Raw genomic sequence first — 25395 nt, forward strand, 5'->3', positions numbered from 1 at the left:
CTGCTGCTCCTGCCTGGGACCTGTCCAGCCCTGGTCTGCGAAAGGGCAGCAGTGGAGCACATTTACCCCTCCCCCATTCCTGGCCTCATGTCCCTGGCCTAAAACCATGGTACACCACAGGAGGGGCTTCCTAGAATCCTGGTGTAGGACCCGTGGACTGCCTGTTCCCAGCCCATCGCCTAGCGACAAGTCATGACATCACTGTGAGTGTTCTGCCTTAGCACCCTTGCATGAGGCCCGCCACCTGTCTGTTCCCAATCGGGCCTTTCTTAGGAACCAAAGTCTGGATGTTTAGGTCTCTTTCCATAAATGCCAAGCTCTAGCAGATCCAGCACTAAAGAATAGGCAACTATGGCAGCACGCTGGTACAGTTAACACACATTTGGCATTAACCAAGCCCAGAGTGCCCGCCAGCTATAGGCTGCTTTTCTCTAAGCAGTGTATCACTTGTCAAGGTATAACGCAAGGTAGACAGCTGCCTACAGCTGGGGCCTTGTTTTTGGTTTTGTTTTGTTTTTATAGTACTCATTTTCCCCATTTTGAAGATGGCGGATACATACGGATTTCAATTTTTAACTGCATCAAAATAAACTTAAAAAAATATTCGAGGGGGCCAGCACCATGGCTCACAACAGGCTAATCCTCCACCTTCAAATGTTGGCATGCCATATGGATGCTGCTCCTCTTCCCATCCAATTCCTGCTTATTGCCTGGGAAAGCAGCAGAGAATGGCCCAAGGCCTTTAGTCCCTGTACCCATGTGGAAGAACCAGAATATCCTGGCTCCTGGCTTCAGATCATCCCAACTCTGGCAAATTGGAGAGTGAACTATGGATGAAAGATCTTTCTATCTCTGTAAATCTGAATTTTAAATACAAATAATAAATTTTTAAAAGATTTATTTATTTTTACTACAAAGATATACAGAAAGGAGAAGCGACAGAGAGGAAGATCTTCTGTCTGATGATTTACTCCCCAAGTGACCACAACAGCCAGTGCTGCGCCAATCCGAAGCCAGGAGCCAGGAACTTCTTCCAGGTCTCCAACATGGTTGCAGGGTCCCAAGGCTTTGGGCCATCCTCAACTGCCTTCCCAGGCCACAAGCAGGGAGCTGGATGGGTAGCAGGGCCGCCGGGATTACAACCAGCGCCCATATGGGATCCCGGCATGTTCAAGGTGAGGACTTTAGCCGCTAGACCACGGTGCCAGGCCCTTAAATCTTTAAATAATATTTGAGGGGCTGGCACTGTGACAAAGTGGAGAAAGCCACAGTCTATAGCGCCAGCATGTTATCTGGGTATCAGTTCAAGTTACAGCTGTTCTACTTTTGATCCAGCCTGGAAAAAAAGCAACAGGTGATGGTCCAAGGACTTGGATCTCTGCCACTCACATGGGAAGCCAGAGGAAGCTCCTGGCTTCTGGATCTGGCCTGGCCCAGTCGTGGCCGTCGTGGCCACTTGCAAGTGAACCAAACGATGGGCAGATAGGAAACTCTATCTCCCTCTCTCTAACTCTGCCTTTCAAATAAAACAATTTTTTTTGAAAATTAGTTGAGAGGCAGCAAGAGAATTGAGAGAGAGTGCTGGTACACTCCTCAAATGCCACACTGATAAAGTCAACAGCCAGAAACACAAGCCAGATTACTCATGGTGGCAAGGACCCAACTGCCTGAGCCATTCTGACTGCCTCCCAGGGTCTGATTCAGCAGAAAGCTGGAGTCAAGAGTGGAGCTGGGACTAGATCCCAATCACATCCAATATGGGATGTGGAGGACTTAACCGCTAGGCCAAAAATCTGTACTGAGTTACTTTTTAATCCCATGTTCTGTGAAATTTGTGAGGTTCCCTTGAGTATTTTAGCATTTTTCATTCTAAAATATTGCCAAATATCAGTGTGTTTGTGACTGAATATGCAATTGAATCACATGGGGTTGCTATTAAGTTGCTGATGGCTACTGAGTTGGTCTGGGTCAGTAGGTCTAAGATGCTCACAGGTGATTCTCATAATTAATTCCAAATTAGTCTAAACTGAAACATGTTTTTTTTCTTAATTTTAGTCTATAGGCTATGATTCCCTAAATTTTAACATAGTTTTCTACTTCGATGAACATTTTTTTATAATAATTTAGAGGTTTGCATCTTTTAGTCCTCAAATGAAAATAAACAAAAATTCACACCATCAAAAAAAACTGCCTGTTAACTAGTATAGGAAGCTCTTAAGCTTTGACTATGTAGCTTGTGACTTCTGAGTTTTTCAAAGATAATTCTTAGTTCATTACAGTTCACCTTTTAAAAAAGACTTGCAGCATTTTTTTCAAATTTTATTTATTTTATATTAAAGGAAGAAAGACATATATAGAGAGAATGACAACCCCCCCCCCCCATTTTGCTGGTTCACCCTCCAAATGCTGGAAAAATTTGGAGCTGGGTCAGGCAGAATCTGGGATCCTGGGAACTGCATGCAGGTCTCACATAGGTGGCAGGTATCCAGGTACTTGAACCGCCACCATCTGTTGCCTCCCAGAGTGCAGGAAACTGGAGTCAGAATGCTGCTTGCAGCATCATCATCCCATACGGGTACTAGTCCTCTGCTTTTGATCCAGGTCAGCTGGAAAGGCAGTGGAAGATGGCCCTGTACTTCCACAATCATTCATGTAAGAAACCCAGATGGAGTTGCTGGCCCAGCTCCAGTCGCTGTGGTCACCTGGGAGTATACCAGCAGATGGAAGATCTGTATGGGTGAGTGAATGTGTGTGTGCATCTCCCTCTCTCTGTAACTCTGCCTCTCAAATTAAATAACTAAATCTTTTTAAAAAGGAGGAATGGAGTTGATTCTCAAACCCCAGCACTCTAGTATGGGATGTGCGTACTCCAAGTGGTGTCTTACATGCTAGGTCAAATGCCAGCCCTTATTTTCAGCCTTTTAAGCTCTGCAGTCCTATGCTTTTTTTTACTTATGAAATATAAAACATGCATTTAGGATTATGAATATATTGAAAACTTTTTGTTTCTTATTAATCTTCTCCACACACCATCTTTAAAGCCAAGTAATGCTATTCATGGCAAAATGTATGAAACTTCAAACAGTAACACCTAGAACAAATTAGAGTGTCATCTTCTATGGCATACATACAAAAACCTGCCAACAACACTTGCTGGCAAGGATATGGGGAAAAGGGAACCCTACTTCACTGCTGGTGGGGCTGCAGACATGTACAGCCTCTATGGAAATCAGTATGGAGAACACTCAAACAGCTCAAAATCAGCATACATATGATCCAGCAATAGCACTCCTAGGAATATATCCAAAACACCTTTTACACGAGAAACTAACATGCACCCCTATGTTCATAGCAGCACAATCAATAATTGCAAAAACTTGGAAGCAACCGAAATGTCCATCAACAGAAGACTGGATAAGAAAATTATGGTTCATTTACTCCATGGAATATTACTCAGCTATTAAAAACAAAACAAAATGCAGGTTTTTTGTGGCAAAATGGGCAAAACTGAAAACCATTATGCTAAGGGAAATGAGCCAATCCCAAAACATTAAATACCACGTTTGCCTTAATTTAAGATGAAATGATGTCAATCCGGAAAATAGTACCTGTATATTGTAATATTATTTCAACCTCAAACAGCCTGTATCTGATGCAATAATGTGATGTAATCTATGAATCAACAATCAATGTGAGTCAGACTGCTTATGATCTACATCAAAGAACTGTAAAACCTAATATACTCTTAAGACCCTATGTTATTCTGTAATGGGGAGGGAGAGCAGAGAAATTTTCCATCTCCCTAGAATGTGTGAGGAAGACATACAGTATAACCTATCAGGATCATAACTGGTAACTCATAGACAACAGACTCGAATCAGCATTAGACAATAGTAAAACTACAAAGGCATATGCGGGGAATCAGGAGCGATCCTGACAACCTCTTAACAGGAGGTCATATGCACAGAGCGGGGGGGGACCCCAGAGTGGAGCAGCTGGACAGGAGGAGATTGTATTCCAACCCTGAAGACTCCCAGATCCTCACCAAGGACTATCAGTATGGGCACCAAGGACTACATCCCAACTGCCAAGGAGATCACGGGGAAATGGAGTGCCTTCGGAGGCCAAGAACTCTGACGTCACCCACCCCCATTTGGATCTACCACATGGAATGGAAGAAGTCCAAATCCTGCCTTGCAGGATCCAAGGTCATCGGAACGACAACCAGGAGCCCTGAGCGGTCGGCAGAAATAGAACAGTAAACTTCCTTCGGGACTAGGGAGGGGAGCTTTCTCTGGTCCTTGCCTGCTTCCGACTTTGGGTCGCCACCCTTGCTCGCAATGACCATCAGGATTGCTCCAAAAACCCCTCATAACAAACAAACAAAAAATCCAGAATAGATAGACAGAGAACAACAAGGAAAGCTTAGAACCAGACAGGAAATGGTCAGCGTGGATTCACTTATACCTTACTAGGTGGGACACAAAGATCAGTTATTCCTCACTAGGGTATTGAAGATTTCTCTGCATACCCCTCCTAAAACTGTTCACCTAAACTGTTAACATATGTCTTGTTAGAGTTATAGAGTTAGACTACTCAAAAAACAGCCAGTTTCAGCAAAATCATGCTACAACGCTATAAACTGCTAAATACTATAATGAAAATAGACACGAGACAGCTGAATAGTAATCTATAGCCATTTTAAGGTGTATAGAACCTGGCTGTATATAAACTAATAATTGAAATGTCAATGAAGAAGTCACAGGATATGGTTCAGAACTTGCATTTTTTAACATATTGGTTATTCAATACCATGTCAATTAATTCCATAATGTTATAAACTGTTACTGATGTTATGTCGGGGCTTTTAATTGATCGGGATGATACTCTGCTGGCTCTGTCTTCAGACCAGAGATGGTCTCCCCAAGAAACTGTTGAACTTATCTGGACAATAAGATGCTGGACTTTATGCTTGGCAAATGCTTGCAATGAAAGATCTCAACTGAATTTGAACTGTGGTAATGCAACAAGGTGGAGGAATCCACCATGGGGGGAGGGTTTGGGGAGGGGTGGGGGGAATCCCAGAGCCTATAAAACTGTGTCACATAATGCAATGCAATCAATTAAAAAAAAGTCTCGGAAAAACAAACAAAAAAAGAATGTCATCTTCTAGCATTTGGCAGTATCACTGAAGCGCAGTGGCCGTTGTGAAAACATACCATCTTACTAATATGTCATTGGCTAACACTGGTCCATCCCTCAGTTTGCATGTGGCACTCTAACTCGTGAAGAGGATTCAGCCAGTTTGTCTAGCTGAGGATTTGAATACTCTAAAACCCAGCTAAATACAACAATGCTTTAAAATAAAATGCATCCACAATTTGAAGCAAAAAAAAATGTTTAATGACACTTATGTTTAACACTTTACCACATTAGTGAAAGTTGGTAAGTCAACAGAGTGATGTTCGGTGAGGAAAAGCCTCCTTTTCCTTACGAAAGATCTGAAATTTAGAAAGAGCAAAATAATTAACAAGTTATAATACAAACAAGTGTATTGAGAATTAGTAACTCAGAGAAACTAGCAAAAAATGCATCCCACAGGCACATAAATTCAAGCATTCCACATTCATCCACAATGCTACCTTTAAAGACATGAAGATATCTTTATTCATGTCACAACACCTCCTTAAGGCCCATCAATTTATAGTGATTCCCGCCACACTTTCTCAAATTCCCTAGCATTATCAATACAACCCAAATCACAATGTCACAGGTTATACTGCTTGTATGAATGCAGTCTCCCTGAACTAAACAATGAGCCTGACCAAAGAAAGGTCCCATGTTTTATCACTGTGTGTGATCAGAGCCTGTGGCACATTGGTGATATGTGTAGGTCTGCGACCATTTTAAGCCATTCTCTCATTTCTTCCAATCCTGTTTACTCCTTAAATTTTTTTCTAATCGAGATGTCAGTAGAATCTTCTGTGATAAAGTAAATTCCCTACAAAATGCAGCCTGTGGTGTTAATATTTTAAGCACTGTATCTTCTGAAGACATCATCACACAGGTTCAATTCTAAATCCACACTCAATGGGCAAACATGATAAAATACATGCGGGTCAGCAGAACATTTTCTTGTTATATGTCTCAGACCAAACTTTATATTATGCAACTTACCATTTTCAGTAAATATTTTTGTTTAAACAGAAGCAGACAAGTTGTCATCAAAATAGAAAATGACACAAGAATAAACGGTATCACAAAAAAAACCAAAGTCTCTTCCCATGTGTCACCTAGGATTAAAAATCACGTAAGAGGGAAGTGTTAAAAATTTTGTTTACTGTCTATGAAAACGAATCACTTTATAACTTCCTAGTAAACAGTAAAGAACTGAGTTAAACATGGCAACCATCTAATATAGTTGTCAGTGCATAGATAACCATAGTTGCATTTGAGCATAACATTTTGCTTATTTGTGCGTTTTTTTAGAAACTCACTACACTACTAAACTGTGGCAGTTTTTAACTTCACTATGAAAAACAACTCCTCAAAGCAAAATATTTCCTAACATCAATTTGTTCAAGATTTGACTTTGTAAACTTTTCATTAAAATGACAAAATATTAGCCATGTGATTAAATAAACTTGTGCTATGCATCTCACAACACTCAATAAAGCGTATGTTTACTTATATTATGCTGCAGTGAGCATGAGTAGGTTTTTATTGAAATTCCTGCAAGAGTAATGGAACTAATCTTTTAAGGGTTCTTGAAAACAATACATTTTTTGAAAAGGCAGAGTGATAGAGATAATGACAAGTTCTATCTTCTGGTTTACTCCCCAAATGTCCACATCCAGGGCTGAGTCAAGACAAAGCCAAGAGCCAGGAGCTCCTTCGGAGGCACCTACATACGCACAGCAGGAACCTAAGTACTTGCGCCATCACCTTCTGCCATGTGGGAGCAGCATCAGGAAGCTGGATTGGAAGTAGGACTAAAACCAGCACTCCAATTTGGTTTGTGAGCTTCTGGAGCGCCAGCTCCTAAGACACCCAAGGTCACATTTTTAAAGTTAGCTCACACTTTAGAAACTAAAGGGAGGGACACATGTTGTTTTGTTTTGTTCTGTTTTGATTTATTATAGAAATGAACGTGTAATGGTTCTTCTGTGAAATAAAAAATGAACAATAAAGAAAAACTACACTAAGTTTGTCTTTCCCAAATCTGCTTGTTTGGGAGTAACGTAGAATACCTTAAATCTTAGATCCAGATCTACAAACGTCCCTAAATTTGACCATTTTCTTTGTTTCGTTTCCTTAAGATCTTATTTTTAATACCAAATTCCTATGCTCAGTTCAGTCAAGATTTGAAAGGATATGATCCATAAATAAATAATGCAAGTTGTTTCAAAAGCAAAATTAACAGCGGAAAGCGGGGCGCTTCTTCACTTCGTTTCCACTTGCTCTTCCTATACAGAATTAGTCCTGAAAGGGGTTTATATTTTTATTTCTGAAGTATTTTTCCTATTCTTATATAACTTGGAACATCCAGTAAGAAATATGCTCAAGAATTTAGACATGTGATTAAAAAAAAATGCTTTGTTTTCAGTTTCAAAGTTTAGCCTAGCAGTTACATGGCCCGCATCATAAATCAGAGTGCCTGGATTCGAGCAATGTTCTGTCTCCTGACTCAAGGTTCCCACTATTTCAGATCCTGGGAGACAGCAGTGGTGACTCAAGTGATTCCTGCCACCCATATGAGAAACCTGAACTAGGGTCCGGTTCCTGGCTTTAATGGCCTTTGGGGAGTGAAACATCGGGTTGGAGAGCTCTCACTCTCTTCCTCTCCTTCCCTTTCCACCCTAACTCCCCCTCTTTGTGTGTGTTTGTGTGTGCCTCTCCTCTTCTTCCAAACAAATAAATAAATTATATATTCTTTAAAAATCTGCCAAGAGATATTCATCAGGACAGAAGAAATCTGTTATCAATATCGCTTGACAAGAGTGTAAAACACATAAAAGGATGTATATTTTGAAGATGCAGCTAAAAACTTATAGCCTCTATACACAAATACTGACTCATAAAAGATGCAATTCAGAACATATTTCTCTATAATTTCCAGATTTCTTATAGTGGTGACAAACATGAAATGTGTGAAATCACTAAATGTTCTGATCCATATATCCTCTGGCTATAGTTGAGTTCTCCCTTGACCTATTTTGTTTTTCTCCATAACATTAGTGATTGTATAATGTATTTAACTTGTTTATTGCATACCCTGGAAGTAAAAGATAAGTTTCATGAGGGTAAACATTTATTTACTGCTATATCTCCAATATTCAAGAGTTTCAGCCTAGGTGGTTAATAAATATGGGGAAAATGATGATAGTATTACATTCATAGGGAGATAATAAAGATTTCACTATAGCAAAAATATCACATGAAGGGTGATGAATCACTGATAGAAATATTATCTCTCTTTATATCTGCATATATATTTATGGAGCATCCATATATACTTGAAAGAGCAATGCTGTTTTTTTTCAGTTTTAAACAGTTATTAGTAATTTCTACAGATGAAGCTAGTACATTGTGAAGCACAATTATATTTTTCCTTTATAGATGTTTTATGCTACAACATAATTTAAATGTCTTTTATAATAAGTCACTTTAAGACTGTGTTGGGAGCCGGTGGAATATGAATTTTACTAACCATGATGGCTTAATTAGAAAATCATTAGTTGGACATAGCACTAGACATTCAAACAAGTATATGCTGACCTAATCTTGCTTTAAGATTTTTATTATCTTCAAACTGAAAACATAAGAATATGTTGATTAAAATATGTGTCTAGCTTGGGTGTTGTGGTACAGTGGATACAGAGCTACTATTTCCCTTACTAAAGTGTTTGGTTCAGGATTCTCTGTACTTCCAGTACAGCTCCCTGAAACAGCCTGGGGACTCAGATGACCTAAATGCTTGGGTCCCTGGAATACCCAGATGGTATTCCTGGCTCCTGGCTTTAACCTACTCTAGTCCTGTCATTGTAGACATGTAGGAAGTAAGCCAGTTAGTAGATGCCTCTGTGTGTGTGTCACTCTGCCATTCAAATAAATAAATAAATCTTTTTTAAAGGCTGCTGGGCACAGTGCTGTGATGGTGTAAGCTAAACCTCCAACTGCAACACCAGCATTCTATCAAAAGTGCCTCTTTAAGTCCTGCTTGTTCTGCTCCTGACCCAGGTCCCTGAAAATAACAAAGCAGTGGAGGATTGTCCAGGTATTTGGAGATGTACCACCCATGTGGGAGAGCGAGATGGAGTTTCTGGCTCCTGGCTTCTGGCTCAATCCAGGCCCAGCCATTGTGGCCATCTGCAGAGTGAACCATAGATGGAAGTGCTCTCTTTCTCTCCCTATTTATCCCCTTCCCTCCCCAACCCTTATTACTTTGCCTTTCAAATAAATGCATCTTTTAAAAGATGCTCTTGCTCTGCCCCCAATAGAACTAGCATGTTTTCTTTACTGACAGTTGTAAAAGTAAGACTGTTGGTAAATAGAAGTATAACAAGACATCTAGTTCTAAGTGAATATTAGTCAATAAACCTGATTGAGCTAGTAGCTAACTTATCCTTTTCTGACAATGATAGTGCAAAAGCTATCAACTACCACAATTACAAAACACATTGAGAGAAAATTAGCATTCCTAGAAAAACAATTTCTTTCTATTATTACATTACTGTTCTTTGAGTACATACTTCTCCAACATTCTTCATTACTCCATTCACTCCAAATCCCATCATCTGCACAATAGATGTTCACTCGGCTTCTTACTGAAAAGCATAATTCATGACTTTCATTTGATGTTCTAATGACGTACAATTGATTGTCAAACGTGGTGGTCTGAAAATCAAGGAAAGCATTAAGATTTAACGTTTTGCTCTAATACAACCATACAGATTCCATCTGTTAGTTTCAAAGCAATTTCAAAGCAAGTGTTGTTACATAAAACAAATGTATCAAAAACTAGAAAAATATAATCTATCAGTAATTATCTCTTTGTGTTTTGTATGGAGGACTTAAAAACTGCTGTTTTTCTAATCTGCACTTGAACATTTTTCTTTAGTAATAATGGATCACTTGTAAGAGGGGGCCGAATTCTTCAGCAACTTTGAATGTTGTAATGTCCTGGATTTGGACTAGAATCAATTTCTCAGATTCCATAAACTTCAGAATATTACATACACTGAATTACTCTAAGATAACATCATCACATAGATGTTGTCTCTATGGAAACTGTGGAGTTCGTGTATATGTAACCCTTTTTTTCTATATTATTTTGGTTAGCCTGCATTAAGATCTGTGTAACTGTAGTTGTTGTGAAACTACTGCTTCAGCTATAAGAATAATACAAGTCTGGGTGATCTCAGAGGGAAAAAAAAATCACTGAGGTAATTACTTCAACTTTGAATTTCAAGGAGTTGAACAGTTTTCTCATTCAAATAACAGTTTAATTTTGTTGTAACTTCTCTTGGAAACAGTAAAATGCAGTTTAGACTTTGGTGAACTGGGAATTAGACCTGGATTATAGCTGTGTAATTGTTAGTCAGTTCATCTCCGTATAAGCCAATTTAACAATCAGCTTTGTCATCTGCATGTGAAATGAACTAATTGGTACCAGTGGCCCACCTATGCATCATCATAATCTTTACACTGGAAACCAATGATCAAGGTGCAGAGTTAAAGACATCACCATTTGGTTGGTGCTAGTTTTACAACCATTGAACACTCCTGTTAGCTAGTCCTTTTCCCTGGCACATGCAATCCTCTTGCAGCCCTTACTCTAATTTTGACATGACAATTCTTACTCAAGTGGTTTTTTGATTTGCTTTGTCTTTACCTGAGTTCTCTGCACAAGCCATTTTAGGTCCTTAGGAATTTTGGTTTATTGACACAATATTGGAAACAATGAACCAGATTTACTCCATAGTTCTATCTAGCCTTCAAATTGCTTAGAGTACGCTTGTGACCTAGAAGTTAGGTTTCCCGGCTTTAGCTCCTGTCTTCAACTTCCTGTTAATGTACTTCCTGAGAGGTAGCAGTGATGGCTCAAGTGATTAAGCGCTGGCTGCACACATGGAACACTTAGATTGAGTTCCAGCTTCCTGCTTTGGCCTCACTCTAACTTCAACCAGTGAAGGCATTTGAGGAGAGGATCAATAAATACCGGCTGACTGACTGACTCACTCTCTCACTCTCTCTCTCTCTCTCTCTCTCTGCCTCCCAAATAAAATTTTGAAAAAAAAATCAACCTTGTATGATTATTTGCACTTTCAGATTCTAAACCACATTCTTTAGTCAACAAGTTTATCTGGCCTTCTGGAAGCTAATATTATATTCCTTATACGGATAGCAACTGTTCTTTATCCTCAAGTTCACTATTTAAAATGTGATGTACATGATTTTCCCAAATAAGTGCAATGTTCTTACAATCCAAGGAGTATCATCTTCAGTGAGCTCGACCTCATAGATGAAGCACTTGGCTGGAATGGGTCCTCTTGGTACATTCCACTGCAGGTTGACTTCAAGCACATTTGATACATCAATGTCAAGATAGTCTGGTGGTATAGGTTTCACTGAAAAACAAAAGGAAACCATTTCAATGGGAAATTCAGCAACAGCCCTTATTCAAAGATTGGGACAAATGATAACAAGCCTCCCAGGCTTTCTCTGATAAGAATTAAAATATGAGTTGTGTTTTAAGCAAGATGAGTTCATTCAGAAATATTATTCTGGAAACCCAAATTTTTCATGAGTCACACATTTACAAGTATTTTAACCCAAGAGAGTAGTGAAAAGACTTAAGTCATTACAATCATTTTTATATTTTGCATCATTAGAAACTAGAAGCTCGAACTCAGTACTTAGTACTACTTTTACTATCACCTCATTTGGTGGCTGTTACATGCCAGCACTCTACCAAAGCTGCTTCACCATAATCTCATTCATGTCTCCCAAGAAACCGGTGTGGTGATTCTCTAAAACTTTCATTTCACTAATAAGGAAATTAAACCCATGTTAAGTAATTGCCCCAGATCATACATCTAGAAAGTGGTAGATCCAACATTTACACCAAGATCTGGATGACTGTAGAAACTGTTGCTCTCATAACTGTTAAAACTGAGGAAAAAAAGGTTCTGAAAATATCCACTTATTTGCCCATAGAGGCCTATGAATGAGTGATTCCATAATCAGACCTTCACTAACACCATACAAAGCACATGGATTCCTTGAAGCTGAGATATAAACTATTACATGTTCTAACTGAAAATTACATTTTATCTACCATTCAATTTCTCATCTTCAATTCCTTCATATTTAATAAGAGTGTCTTCATACATTATGTGGGTCTCATATTTCATGCTGGTGTTGCATTCCTCTATCTATCTTATATATAACTAATTTCTTTGGTGATTATAAATTGCCTAAAATGGAAGTAATATATTCAAATTAAAAGTTGACATATCACCTAGATTTTGAAGTTGCAGAATGAAATAGCTGGATCTGATAGGCATGGAGTTTGATGATCCATTAACACAGACATAGAAATCTTTATATTCTGATGACTCAAGTTGGGGAAACTTGCATCCAACATTTTTTCCATTATTCTTGATATAATCAGTACATTGTAATGCATGATTCAAACCGTCATACCTGCAAAAAAAAAGCATTGTGAGAATTGTACTTAACAATATCTTCAGATATCATGGTTCCATTTAATACAACACATGGCTTTATGTATTATTTATACGTATCATTTATATATCATTTAACATATACACTATCAATTGAGCACCTACTATTTGACAGTCCCCATGGTAAGTACTAAGGTATAACAACAGGAAAACAGACATAATCAATAATTTCTTGGACAGTGTCATCTGATGGAAGTCTTCACAAATCTATGACAAGGATTCCTACCCATGTACTCATGTTGATTCACCAAGAGGGGTTCAGAATCAAAGAATAAGAACCTTATTAATAAAGTCTAGGATTTATATAAATAGTACAGCATTACAGCACCTGTTAAATACAACTGGGAGATTTATTATAGAAGAACTATTTAATGACAGATTTAACAAATATTGTCATGTTTACCAAAAAGAATGAAAACCTTCAAGCATATAACACATATGTCAAGAGCTACACCTCAGAAAAGTCGACTATGGGAGGGTGGGCAAAAAAAAAGGAAGAACCATTTAATTAAAAAATATAATTTCTGGGGCCCGGCGGTGTGGCCTAGCGGCTAAAGTCCTCGCCTTGAAAAGCCCCAGGATCCCATATGGGTGCCGGTTCTTATCCCGGCAGCTCCACTTCCCATCCAGCTCCCTGCTTGTGGCCTGGGAAAGCAGTCAAGGACGGCCCAAAGCTTTGGGACACTGCAACCATGTGGGAGACCCTGAGGGGGTTCCAGGTTCCTGGCTTCGGATCGGCGCAGCACCAGCTGTTGCGCTCACTTGGGGAGTGAACCATCGGACGGAAGATCTTCCTCTCTGTCTCTCCTCCTCTCTGTCTGACTTTGTAATGAAAATAAATACATCTTTTTTTAAAAATATATATATATATATAATTTTCTGATTCTCCTAAATATGAAATGTTAGTATATGATTTAAAGTTCATCCAAGTTATTGAGCTAACTGGAAATCCTGGGGTTTTCCCTACCGATCCCCAAAGCAACAGATGAGTGATACATTTCCCTAAAGAGTAGTTCGAAATGAAAAATAGAGCATTACCTACAAAAGTAGTCAAAAGCCTCTTTTGAATGAGGGATGTGGCAGATGATGAGGTGTTGATACAAATATACAAACATTGCTTAATTAATTTTATATCAAGATTTATTTTAGGGCTAAACTTCTGAATTAAAGTTTGAGTTCCAGCCATAACTTTACATACATTTACTTTTGTACCAGTGATGGAGATTCATGGTTCCCTTATTTTCTAATATCTTAAATGTTAATATTTATTCCTCCTTAGTCCACACCAAGGTGAGAATAAAATTTGTTAAACATGAACCACAATACACAAAAGGGTGAGGACTTTATCATATTCAAATTCTTGTCATTTTTTCCTCTAGAACAGCACCCAACAGTCAATAAATTATGTTTGTGAAATTGATGAATAATTTAGACTTAGAATTTTACCATCAAATTCTAGATTAACAAACTGAAATCCTAAAACCACCAAATGAAATGATATAGAGATTAGAACTCAGATTGAGCATTATTGTTGGCTTATATCTTATCATTCATACTTTATGATTTTATAGAGATAAAAAGTAGTGTTACTCCCTCTCTATTTTCTTATTATTTCATTAGTGTATGTATTTTTGTAATTACCTATACATTTACCAATTTTAACACCATTTGTTTCATTCGTCCAATGACTAATTAGTGATAATCTACTCTGGACATAGCAGAGTGGAAGTAATCAAAAGAAATATTTTTAATAAGTTCATGTCCATCAATGAGTTAAGAGAGAATCAAGATGGCGGAATAGGGTAAGGACACATTTAAATGGACTAAGAAACATTTAATCAGGATGAAGCAGAGAGGACACATTCCATGAAATAGGAGAGGACAGAACAACAGCAGAGGGGTACCTGGAGACTGACAGACACAGGAAAGCAGCAGACACAGCAGTGTGGTGTTGCAGTGACTGATACTCCAGCAGCATTCAGCTAACAGTGATCTGAACTCCACCAGCAGCCAGAACTCCACCAGCAACCAGGTGGGAAGGGACTTTCACTGGGAGCTTGGGAGGTGAACCCAGACAAAGAACTGTCCGTCCTGCTGGTCCGTTTGATTTGACCAGGAGCAGAGACAGAGCAACAGATCTCAAATGGGCAGTGCGAGAACAGCATGGATTTCATAGCCCAGTCAGCCCCCTAGAGCCAAATTAGGCACCATTTTGAGTAAGGAGGCAAAGGCAAGGGAAAGGACTGAGCATAGGCTGAGCTGGGAGTGAACTCATTTCTGACTCAGTGAACTGCAACAATGTGACATTCTACAGGTTCCACCCAAGACAGGTCTGGGTATCCCTCAGAACTGATGGCCAGCAGATCAAGAACTGTAGTGGTGGTACGTCAGGCGCCATTTTGCGCACTGTGGCAAACGCTTCAGGACTGCAGGGGACAACAATGAACTGCGCATGTGCTGAGCTTGCAAGAACTCACTGAGTTCTGTGGATTGTACTGGTCATCAATAAGTTAAAATGTCAGGAAAAAAAACAAAGTGCATCCATATGAGGAGCATTTAAATACCATCTGGAGATGGGGATGAACTTCAAGGGAAACTGGAGGACATGTTTAGACAATGGGATGATGGACTGACTGTCTGACACTGTACCAGCAATGTTGGGGCACACTTAAATAACAGAGTGATGCAATTATAACTCCTTATGAAGGACTATACTATTGCAACAATATTGAGAAAATCAGTCAGGGTGGGAATGGGGGAACGGGGAATCCCAGACTCTACAGAATTGTACCATAAAATTCAAAATTTAAAATAAAAATTTTAAAAAAGAAATACCATCTGGACAATAAAGTTACAAATAGTTACAGTTCAGAGAAAAATTGAACAGAAGCTGACATGATCAGTAAACTGTTAATGAAATTGGATACTAAGTGAACCTTCAAAAATGAATGACAATTCACAAAAGAAACAGAAAGGGGGCATTCCAGATGGCACAGCACACAAAAGACAACACAAACATTACAACATGGGTGAAGAAGAAGAAGAAAGAGCATTTGAATCTAATTGAAATAGAACATTCACGCTAGATAGTAGATGACAGTGTTGGAAGGGTAGTGATACAGGAAGGCAGGGACTCGAATGGCTGCGTAGATTTTATCCTGGGAGCAATGAGTTGCCACTGAAGGTTTTGAATATGAAATGCTATATGAAAATGGCCATGTAGGAAGATAAAAGTTGGCTTCAGTGCAAAGAATGAATAAGGAGGGTGGAGCCTGGAAGTAGAATGCTCATCATTTGGTAGGCTACGGTAATCATCCAGGTGTGGAATGAATGGAGCCTGCAATACAGTTCTTAGAGTAGAGATGAGAAATCCAGAACAGAGGTACAATTTTGCAAAATATATGGTGACCATATTATCATGAAATGATTAAGGAATGAAGTAAACAAAAGAATCAAGAATGTTTTAAATTTAAAAGCCTCAGACAATTAACAAAGGTAAGAAGCCAAAACACAGGATCCATTTTCATAAATTACTTAAAAGACAAGGATATAAAATATGACATGGTCTCTATATATCTGTCGCTTTGCCTTTCAGATAAAAAAAAAGGAAATAAAAGTTTTTGAGTATGCCAAAAAATTTTAGGGTATAAATTCCTCCATGTAAAGGATAGAAGAAGTAATCCAGTACAGATATAGGGATTTCTTATTTTACCTATGAAATGCTTCCCAGTATCTATAACTTAAAATTACTTACTCCCATTGAAAATTACAAATAATTGCAAACATTTATCATCACAAATATAATTCACATTCATTTAGTGGAAACATAGTCAATCATAATGTGGATTAATTTTGATACATATTATTTTTTTATTGATTATTTTACATTATGTGACAGTTTCATAGGCTCTGGGAATCCCCCCACCCCTCCCCACGCCCCTCCCCCCTGGTGGATTCCTCCACCTTGATGCAGTGTTACAGTTCAAATTCAATCAAGATTCTTTCCTTGCAAACGTATACCAAGCATAGAGTACAGTTACTTATTGTCCAGATGGGTTGAACAGTTTCTTGGGGAGAACATTTCTGGTCCGAAGTTAGAGCTGGTAGAATATCATCCCAGTCAATTAAGAGTCCCAATATAACATCAACAGCAATTTGCAACATTATGGAATTGACATGGTTTTGAGTAACCAGTATGTTAAAAAAAAAAAAAAAGAAGCAAGTTCTTAACCACAACCTATGATTAGCTCATTGACATTTCAATTTTAGTTTATATACAGGACCGGCTGCTATATACCTTAAAATGGCTATAAGGTACCATTCAGCTGTCTCGTGTCTATTTCATTTTAGTATTTAGCCATTTGTTGTGTTGAAGTATAATTTTGCTGATCTTGGCAGATTTTAGGATAATCTAGACTGGCTTGTAACTCTAACAAGACATTTGCCAACAATTAAGGTGCAGAACATTTTTGGGGGGGGTTTTGTGCAGGAAAATCCTCAACACCATGGTGAGGAGTGACATTATTTTAACATTTAATTCTAATTATATATGACTTACCAGTAAAACAGATAGTAATTGGCATCAAAACGTATACCTTTGCCTGGTTTCCAAGAACAGAACAAATTTTGCCAGTTGTAATACACGCAATCAATATCTTGAATTTTAGTGTCCACATTTCCTAAGAAATGAATAAACTGTGAATACTTGAAAAGCACATTGATTAAATTCCTATATAATTTTGTTTCATTTCCTTTGACCTTTCTGCTTCATTTAGCAATCAACATAATCAAAAATATTTCAAAAGGAAGCTATTGTGTAAGTGGGACATGCCAAACCAAAAAAAAAATGAGAGCTCATGATATTAGTATAAGCATATAACAGATTAAATTTACTATTCTAGAATGCTATAAGTAGTTAAGCAAATACCAATACATGTTCACTAAAATGATTCCAAACCTGGAAATTGTATTAATATGAGAAACATGAATTTTACCAACACGTTTGCTGATTTAGCAATTTTCCTGTTTAGTAGTCAGCCACTACTAAACACTTTATTTTGTGTTACAATGTCACAAAATCTATTGTGTATATGAGTACAATCTGGTGCATACTGAGTTAAGGGATTTATTCCCTATTTATATTGTTATGGGAGTATTAAATCTATAAAGAGATCTATGATTTAACCTTGCTCTGGCATCCAGTATGTAGCTTCTGACCATGAACTTCGAATTTCTGATCCGTTCGTGCATTGCTTTGGCAAAAGAGTATGGATTTTGGCTTCAATGCCTTTGTTTAGATCAAACCCATATTTGTAATACAGATTCTTAGTGATGACAGTCTGTTTGATAAAATAGAAACAAAAGTCAAACTTCAAAACATACCTGGAATGATGAGCCATATCATTAATATCCTGGAAAGTAATATCAATCTAAGATAGTCCTGAGGATGATTACCTGACACAATTCCCCAGCTATATTTCTGGCAGAGCTCACCCATATACCACATCATTCTATGAAAGCATGTGAATTTTAACATGCCAGTCAGCCAAAAAGCAAAAATAAGTAAGTAAGTAAATAAATAAATAAATAAGAATGCCTGGAAGAGGAATAAGTCTCTAGAGTAGAAAACGTAGAGTAACCACTTTGGAACTAGATAATTTTCACAAATCATATACACATTACATGGCCAATGATGCTACTTTTCTTTTTTCTTTTTTTTTATTCATTGATTACATTATATTATGTGATACAGTTTCATTGGAACTGGGAATCACCCCACCCCTCGATGCTACTTTTCAAATGTAATACAAAGTTTTCAAGAATCACATACAGTGAACTCCAGGAGGTAACCACAGAAATTTGAACAAATTGTGAGCTCCTGGAAGATAAAGATCGTAATTCTGCTGCACCACATCATCAACCCTATACGTATCCTACCTCAGAGTGTATAGTACATATTGTACTGGATTCAAATCGTCCCTTGAAACTAAGTTAGGGAGGTAAAAGGATGCCTTCTGCAACAGAAATGGCTGAAAGAACATGCTTGTTGAATATGTGAATTGCTAATAATTCAGTAAACTTTCATTAACAATATAGTACACATGCACAAGAACAATGCTGTGTCCGTTAGGAAGGCATACAAATAAGGTTTGATTCATACAGACACACATCACTGTCCAATAGCACCCAGAAGACTCATCTCTAATTAACTGGAAGACACAGTAAAATGCATACATGCTTCTCAAGTCCACATTTCATGGGATCAAGTTTTTTCTTCCTGCACTTCCAATGGTATCATCACAATGAATGGGGTGAAAAGAGATGAGACAGGATGCCCAGGAAATAGAAGGAGGCATAACAGCTTGTTATTTACTACGTAGAACTATTGAGATACAGGAATTGGAGTGGGGGCACTGAAGTCAGGACTCACAAGAAAATACCTAATGATCACTCTGAAGGTGCAAGTGTATGCTTTACTTACTTTCCATCTTCCACCATCAATGCTTCGGAACTGTAATTCGTATTCTACAGTACATTGTTTGAAGTTTTCCAGGGACACTGGAGGTTGCCAACGCAAATACAAGAAACCTAAATATCCAGGATCAATTATCTCAAAATCCTCAGGAGGATTAACTAAAACAAAATCAATAAAATAATTTATGACAAACATTGTTATAGATTATTCTGAAATGCCCATCAACAGATGAATATATTAAATATGTTATATATCGAAGTAATGGAATATTGTTAAACCATTAAAAAGGAATGAAGTACTGATTCATTCTACAACATGGAAGAATCTAGAAAAAAATCAGTGCTAAATGAATGAAGCCAGTCACAAAGCAAGGTACTAAGTTTGCATATAAACAAAATACATATATATCTTTTATATATCTCTTCTGTATATATATATGTATACATATCTCATATATATGTATTTGTATATATACTCATACATACATATACTTCAAGAGGTTTATAAATATGAGGTATATTATATTAGAGGTATACATATATACATTTCAAGAAGTTTATGAAACATGAAAATAAAAGATAATGTACACTTCTTACAAACATTGTAGACTTCTTGTATCGGATGTATATATGCCCCAGCTGCAAGCAGCTGTCTAAGTTACCTTGTACCTAGGCAAGTTACACTGCTGGAAGAAAAGCAGCTAGTAACTGGTGAGCATTCTGGGCCTGGTTAATGCCAGATTTGTATGATCTATACAGGAGCAATAATAGTTGCTTAGTCTTTTTTCCACCTTAAACATATGGGGGGAAGGCCAGGAACTCCAGGCTGTGACACATCACCCTGGGTCCAAAGCCAGAGAGGATGCTTTAGATTGCCTGGAGAATAGCGTCTGGGGACATATTGGAGTGGGAGCTGCTGAGGGCATGTTTGACAGGGAGGAGATGACTTCTGAAGTCATCATGGACTAGGCCACTATACTCACTGAGATGGGGAAGCCAGGGGGCATGTCTGGGTCAGGTCAAGGCGCCTGCCCACATGGGCAACTTGGGTTGGGCTAAGCACATCACCTGCTACCCACTGGTATTCACAAAAGCTGGGGCTGGGGAACATGCCTGGCTGGGCTAGGTCACCATACCCACCCAAAAGTGTTGTACCAGTGGTGAGCCATGTGAGGCTGAGCCTCAGCACCCACCAGACTGCAAGAAAACCAGATCTGTGTGGGCAGATCCTGGGAAGGGAATTGTGGGCTTGCCTTTGTGGGATTGCAGCACCAGCTGGTATTCACAGAGATTGAAGTGGCGATGGGCAGTCAGGGTGCACTACAGGACTCAACTGAGAGAAACCCACCTGACACTCACGGGAACTGGGGCTGAGAGGAGGGCAGGGAGGACCCAAGAGCACATGTAAGGGCTGGGACTGATAGAGCATGCCAAGCAAGGCCGCTGCCCCACTGATATTGCTGAGATCCAGGCCTGGAAGCAGATCTGGTAGGGGAACTTGGGGAACTCTCCTACTAAGTCATAACTCCCTCTGAGGATCATAAGAGCTGGGACTGGAGGTTGGGCCAGGCCAGGCAAGTCTGTAGCACTCAGCAGAATATATGTGGGCTGAGTCTAGGGACAAGCCAGGCTGGGCTAGACCTCAGCACCTTCTAGCACACAGGACAGCCATGACAGTGTGTAGGCTGTACCCGGCTGTGACGTCCTCCAACAAGAGGTGAGATGGTGAGTAGGCCAGGACAGGATGGTTCGAAACACCCACCAAAACACACAAGAATCAGGGCTGGGAGCAGGACTAGTAAGGAAACTCTGTGGACTCCCCTAATGGGTACAACTCCCACTAGTGAGTGTGAGAGCCGGGGCTGTGGGCAGACCAGCCTGGGCAAGGCTGCAGCACCTACTGGCATGCATGTGGGTTAGGTCTGGGTGTGGGCCAGACTGGACTAAGCTCTAACACCTGCTGGCATTTGCAAGAGCCAGAATGGGTGCATGACAAGTTGGGCTAGGCTGCAGCACCTGTCAGTTACATAAGAGCCAATCTGGAGGTGAGGCTGGATGGGCTTGGCTGTAGTACCCACCAGTGAGAGCCAGAATGGTTGCGATCCAGTCAGGCTAGGCCACAATACACACTAGTGCATGCCAGCACTAGGGGCCAACCGTGTCTGGGTAGCAACACCCGTTGACATACGCGAAATCGGTTGCTGGGAGTAGGCCTGGTACTGGGCTGTTGTTTCCACTTTCGAACATGAGAGCTGGGGCTGTGGGCAGGCCAGGCTGAGTTAGGATGTTGTAATAGCTGGTTCATATGAAAGCCAGAATGTATATGGGTTAGTCGAGCTAGGCAAGTGCAAGGACTGGGTGCAAGTCATGTTAATTCGGACTATAGTACCCTTCTGGCAAGTGCAAGATCATGGTCTGGGTACATGCTCGACAGGAGAACTGTAGGCATTTCCCTGCTAGGCTGTACGTATTATAGCTGGTGAGCACAAGAACCAGGTCTGAGAGCAAGCCAGGCTGGACAAGTGGATGGCACCTGTTGGCATACATGAGAGCAGGGCCTGTAGATGGGTCAAGCTGAGCTTCACATCAGAATGCATGTGTATGTGTGAGAGCCACGTGGCCTAAGGGCTGGGCCAAGCAGAGGCTGCAACAGAGGCTGGCGTGTACCAAAGTCAGGGCTGGGGATGGGTCTTGTAGGGATTATTACATGAGGATTAGGCCTGTGGCAGGCAGGCTGGACGGGACTGCAGCACCTGTTGATTTGTGTCAGATATGGGACTTAGGCAGAATTGTCCAGACAGTTGCATTCCCCAATAAGTGTGTTAGCTAGTGCAGGTGACAGATGGAACTTGATCCTGCGCTACCTGGCACACTCAAGTCAAGTCTGAGGTAATCTCAGGCAAGGTTTCTTGGGGAACTTTCCAACTAGACCACTGGATTCAGATCCTGGCCACAAGGAAAAAGCACAGGATGTGTGGTTCGACCTTGGTGTGCATGTGTCAGGACTGGGCCTCCCCAGTTACTTATGACTGTGCAATGGACAGCATGTGCAGGTGCACCTTAGGGACATGATGGGCAGCTCATCTATGCCAGCAGAGTTTGTTGAATACTTCATCAAAAAACAGAAAGCAGAGCAGGATTGTATAATTCTCCTAGCAAGGTAGCAGCATGTTCTCGGGCCTGTGGATGCATTAAGGTGGACTTTGTCAACCAAGAGACCTTGCAAAGATTTTCTCAAGCCTAGAGCAATGAAACCAATAATTTCTCAGAACTATCAAAACCACTGAACTGACAACCTCAGAAACACTCTTCCCCAACATCAGGGTCCATAGGGCCTCATCAAATGACTGGCCCCAACCCTGGGTGCTGATGTAGTTTGACAGCAAGAAGCAGTCCCCTTTCCCTCTTCCTCTGCAGACACAGCAGGAAAAAATAAGCTGAAATATTTGTCCCACCCACCTTCCTCCGTACCTGACCCTCTCTATCCTAATCAGAGGCCCAGATGGGTGTGTGTCACTCTCAACTATGTAAAAAATAAAAAGAAAATTTAAAATTTAAGTTTTTTTAAGTATATGTGTATTGATGTGTGCACATATATTTAAATGCTTATGTAGATAAATGCAAAATTAATGTAAATACATTTATAAATATAGATATTATAAATACATATAATTCTTTGTAAGCCTATAAACATATATGGATATATTTTATGCATGTAGAAAACACATGATCACATGAAAGTACTTAAAAAGCTTGGAAAATGAAAAGATATTTATTTTGATGCAAGAAAAGTTTGACATTTATGCATAGTTTTTTTAATCATAATCATTTTCACTACCACAATGGTTGAGGAAAAAACAATAACAACAAAAAAAACACTACAAGGAAACAAAACACCTATGCCAATGAAACATGTCTTTGGAACAGTACTAAGGATATTGCTGACCCCTGCAATTCCATATTGGAATGCTTGGGTAATGGGTGGGCCAGTGGCACAAGGGATAACGCGTCTGACTATGGAATGCTTGGGTTCAAGTGCCAGCTACATTCTGGATCCCAGTTTACTACTGATGCAAAGCTTGGGAAGCAGCAGATGTTGCTGCTTAGTCCTTGGGTTCCTGCCATTCACTTGGGGTGATCTAATCGGAGTTCCCACCCTTGTGGCTTCAAGTCTGGTCTGACCTTGGCTATTGGGGCATTTGGAGAGTGAGTTGGTGGATAAGAGATTTCTCCTTCTCTCCTACTCCCTGCTCCCCCCATGTCTCTCTTTCGAGCAATATAAAAACATTGCTAAAGTACACCATTAAAATCCATATGTTAGTTTACCTTTTATCTCCAGCTCTGCAGAAGTATAGCCAAATGAGGCACAAACAAGAAAGATAGCTAGGTATCTGCTACCCAAACAAAGGAAAGACATTGCTTCAAGATTCAATATCTTGAAATCTCCTACGAAAGAAAAATATAACATTGTAAATTTATCTTATTTCAAGTAATCAATGACTAAATGTGATTAAAACACTTTGAGGAACTCTGCATCTCTACCCAGAAATAGTGAAACTGTGCCCCACCCCAAAAAAAACAGAAATAATTAAGTTTGGAACCAACACAATTAGATGGGGGGAGAGGTTCTAATTTTAACTCTAATAAGAACTAAAATTAGGCAAGAGAAAAAAAACCTATAACTCCTCACTTGCACACATGTATTTTTATACATAGTAGGAACAGGATACAGCAACTTCATTTAGCTTTCAACCTGTCACTAGAGGCAGACCTACCAGAGTGTCCTTATTGGTGCATAAAGGGCATTATGACATCATCAGTTTCCATAGCAACAATCACAACACATGGATACATTATGCTCTTCTGAGGGGAAAAGGGGCATTTGAAAGTTATCTGACTCCCGAGAAGCTCAAAAACTACATCAGAAAGCTCAGATAACTTAGAACTTTACTTCTCAAAATATATTAAATAATCATCTTCTACAATTAAAGCAGTCCACTTTTGTCCCTACTTCCTGTAACAGGAAATGACATCATCACCCTCCCAACTGCCAAATGAGAAACTTGAGAGTAGCTAGAGCCTTCCTTTTACATCTAGTCTCTCCATTTTCACTGCCACTTCCTAAATTTAGAACTTCACCCTCAAGGATCCCCTTGTCTAATCTTTCCAGCCTCAAATCGCTATCTTCCACATCACCTACAAAGAGAACAACCTTTCTAAAGAACAAATCTGAATTTATCACCTCTTAAAACTGTGGCAGCATTCCACTGCCACAGAATTCAATTTAATCATCTTACTCATGAAGAATATTAGCTTTATGACCAACATTTAAAGGATTTAGGCCTACACACTAAATCAAAAAAACCATTTGTAAAGAAAAATCATCACACATTATACTTTAAATCTATATCCCTTGATGCAGTAAGCTCACAGGAATTTAAGGACTAAAGATAAGTTATCCCAACACTTACAGGCTACCTTTTCTACACTTTCTGGACTAGTTCAGCAGGAGCTCCCTCTCTCCCCACCCTGCCCTCTTCATCTACCTGGTCCATCTGCAAAGTTCTGAGACGTGTAAGCGTCAGTTATGACATCACAATACATGGGGACCAAACCTTTGAAATCATTTGGTATATTAAAGGCAATGTTAAAGGCACTGTTAGAGGTAATGTTGGTCACATTTCCTCCTGTAATATATTGTAAAGTCAAACTCACATTTGCCCAAGATTATTACATAGCAAATTAGTAAAAGTGGAAGTGGAACAAGGATCTCATGATGGCCAGCCCTATTTACCTCCACCCTGCTATGATGGGTCCCATATGTTTGATTTAGGATTATGGGAGCTTTTCCTCTGAGATTCCACTGTTTGTTTTCCTTCAGTTATCTAACCAGACTAAGTCTACACCATGTTATTTTTCAAAAGCCTACACCTCATAAAACTACAAAAGGATGCCATTTCTCTTTCAACAAATTCCTCTTGGCAATTTCTTTTTCTCCATCCACCGGAACATGGCTGCTAACTAATGCACCATAAATCTTAACTAGATTTGGTTTAAGGAAGAATACGTATCTTCCATGAATCTGCTCTCATAGATTAAAATGAACTTACTGTCTGGTCCAAAGAAAAAGACCTAACAAAGATATAATCTTTCACATTATGTATAAAGACCA

At 39.3% G+C, this 25395-nt stretch overlaps 1 protein-coding gene across 2 annotated transcripts; it reads right to left on the reverse strand.

The window, feature by feature from the left end:
- Nucleotides 1-5380: 5380 nt before the first annotated feature.
- IL13RA2 (interleukin 13 receptor subunit alpha 2) lies at nucleotides 5381-24763 on the reverse strand. Of its 2 annotated transcripts, XM_012928397.2 has the most exons (10): nucleotides 24702-24763; nucleotides 23550-23669; nucleotides 19231-19382; nucleotides 17935-18088; nucleotides 17308-17428; nucleotides 12524-12708; nucleotides 11485-11630; nucleotides 9753-9897; nucleotides 6178-6293; nucleotides 5381-5501 (listed from the first exon to the last, which is right to left on the reverse strand). In XM_012928397.2, the coding sequence occupies exons 2-10, from the start codon at nucleotides 23638-23640 to the stop codon at nucleotides 5451-5453; spliced, it is 1161 nt and encodes a 386-aa protein (XP_012783851.2). In that variant the 5' UTR covers nucleotides 23641-23669; nucleotides 24702-24763; the 3' UTR covers nucleotides 5381-5450. The 2 variants fall into 2 exon arrangements, with proteins under 2 accessions (XP_012783851.2, XP_058514649.1); XM_058658666.1 differs by lacking the exon at nucleotides 6178-6293 and having other exon boundaries at nucleotides 5476-5501; nucleotides 24702-24754.
- Nucleotides 24764-25395: the final 632 nt, after the last annotated feature.

This window comes from Ochotona princeps, chromosome X (genome assembly GCF_030435755.1).
Source record: "Ochotona princeps isolate mOchPri1 chromosome X, mOchPri1.hap1, whole genome shotgun sequence".
Classification (NCBI taxonomy): Eukaryota; Metazoa; Chordata; class Mammalia; order Lagomorpha; family Ochotonidae; genus Ochotona; species Ochotona princeps.

Bases quoted from the DNA above. Each gene is read 5' to 3' on its own strand.
- IL13RA2 (XM_012928397.2), bottom strand. From the start codon at position 23,640: ATGTCTTTCCTTTGTTTGGGTAGCAGATACCTAGCTATCTTTCTTGTT. The intron at 17,429-17,934 runs GTTAAATCATAG...TTCATTTCTTAG, and splicing joins ATACTGGATGCCAGAGCAAG to GAAATGTGGACACTAAAATT. The intron at 9,898-11,484 runs GTAAGAACATTG...CTTGATTTTCAG, and splicing joins AAGATGATACTCCTTGGATT to ACCACCACGTTTGACAATCA.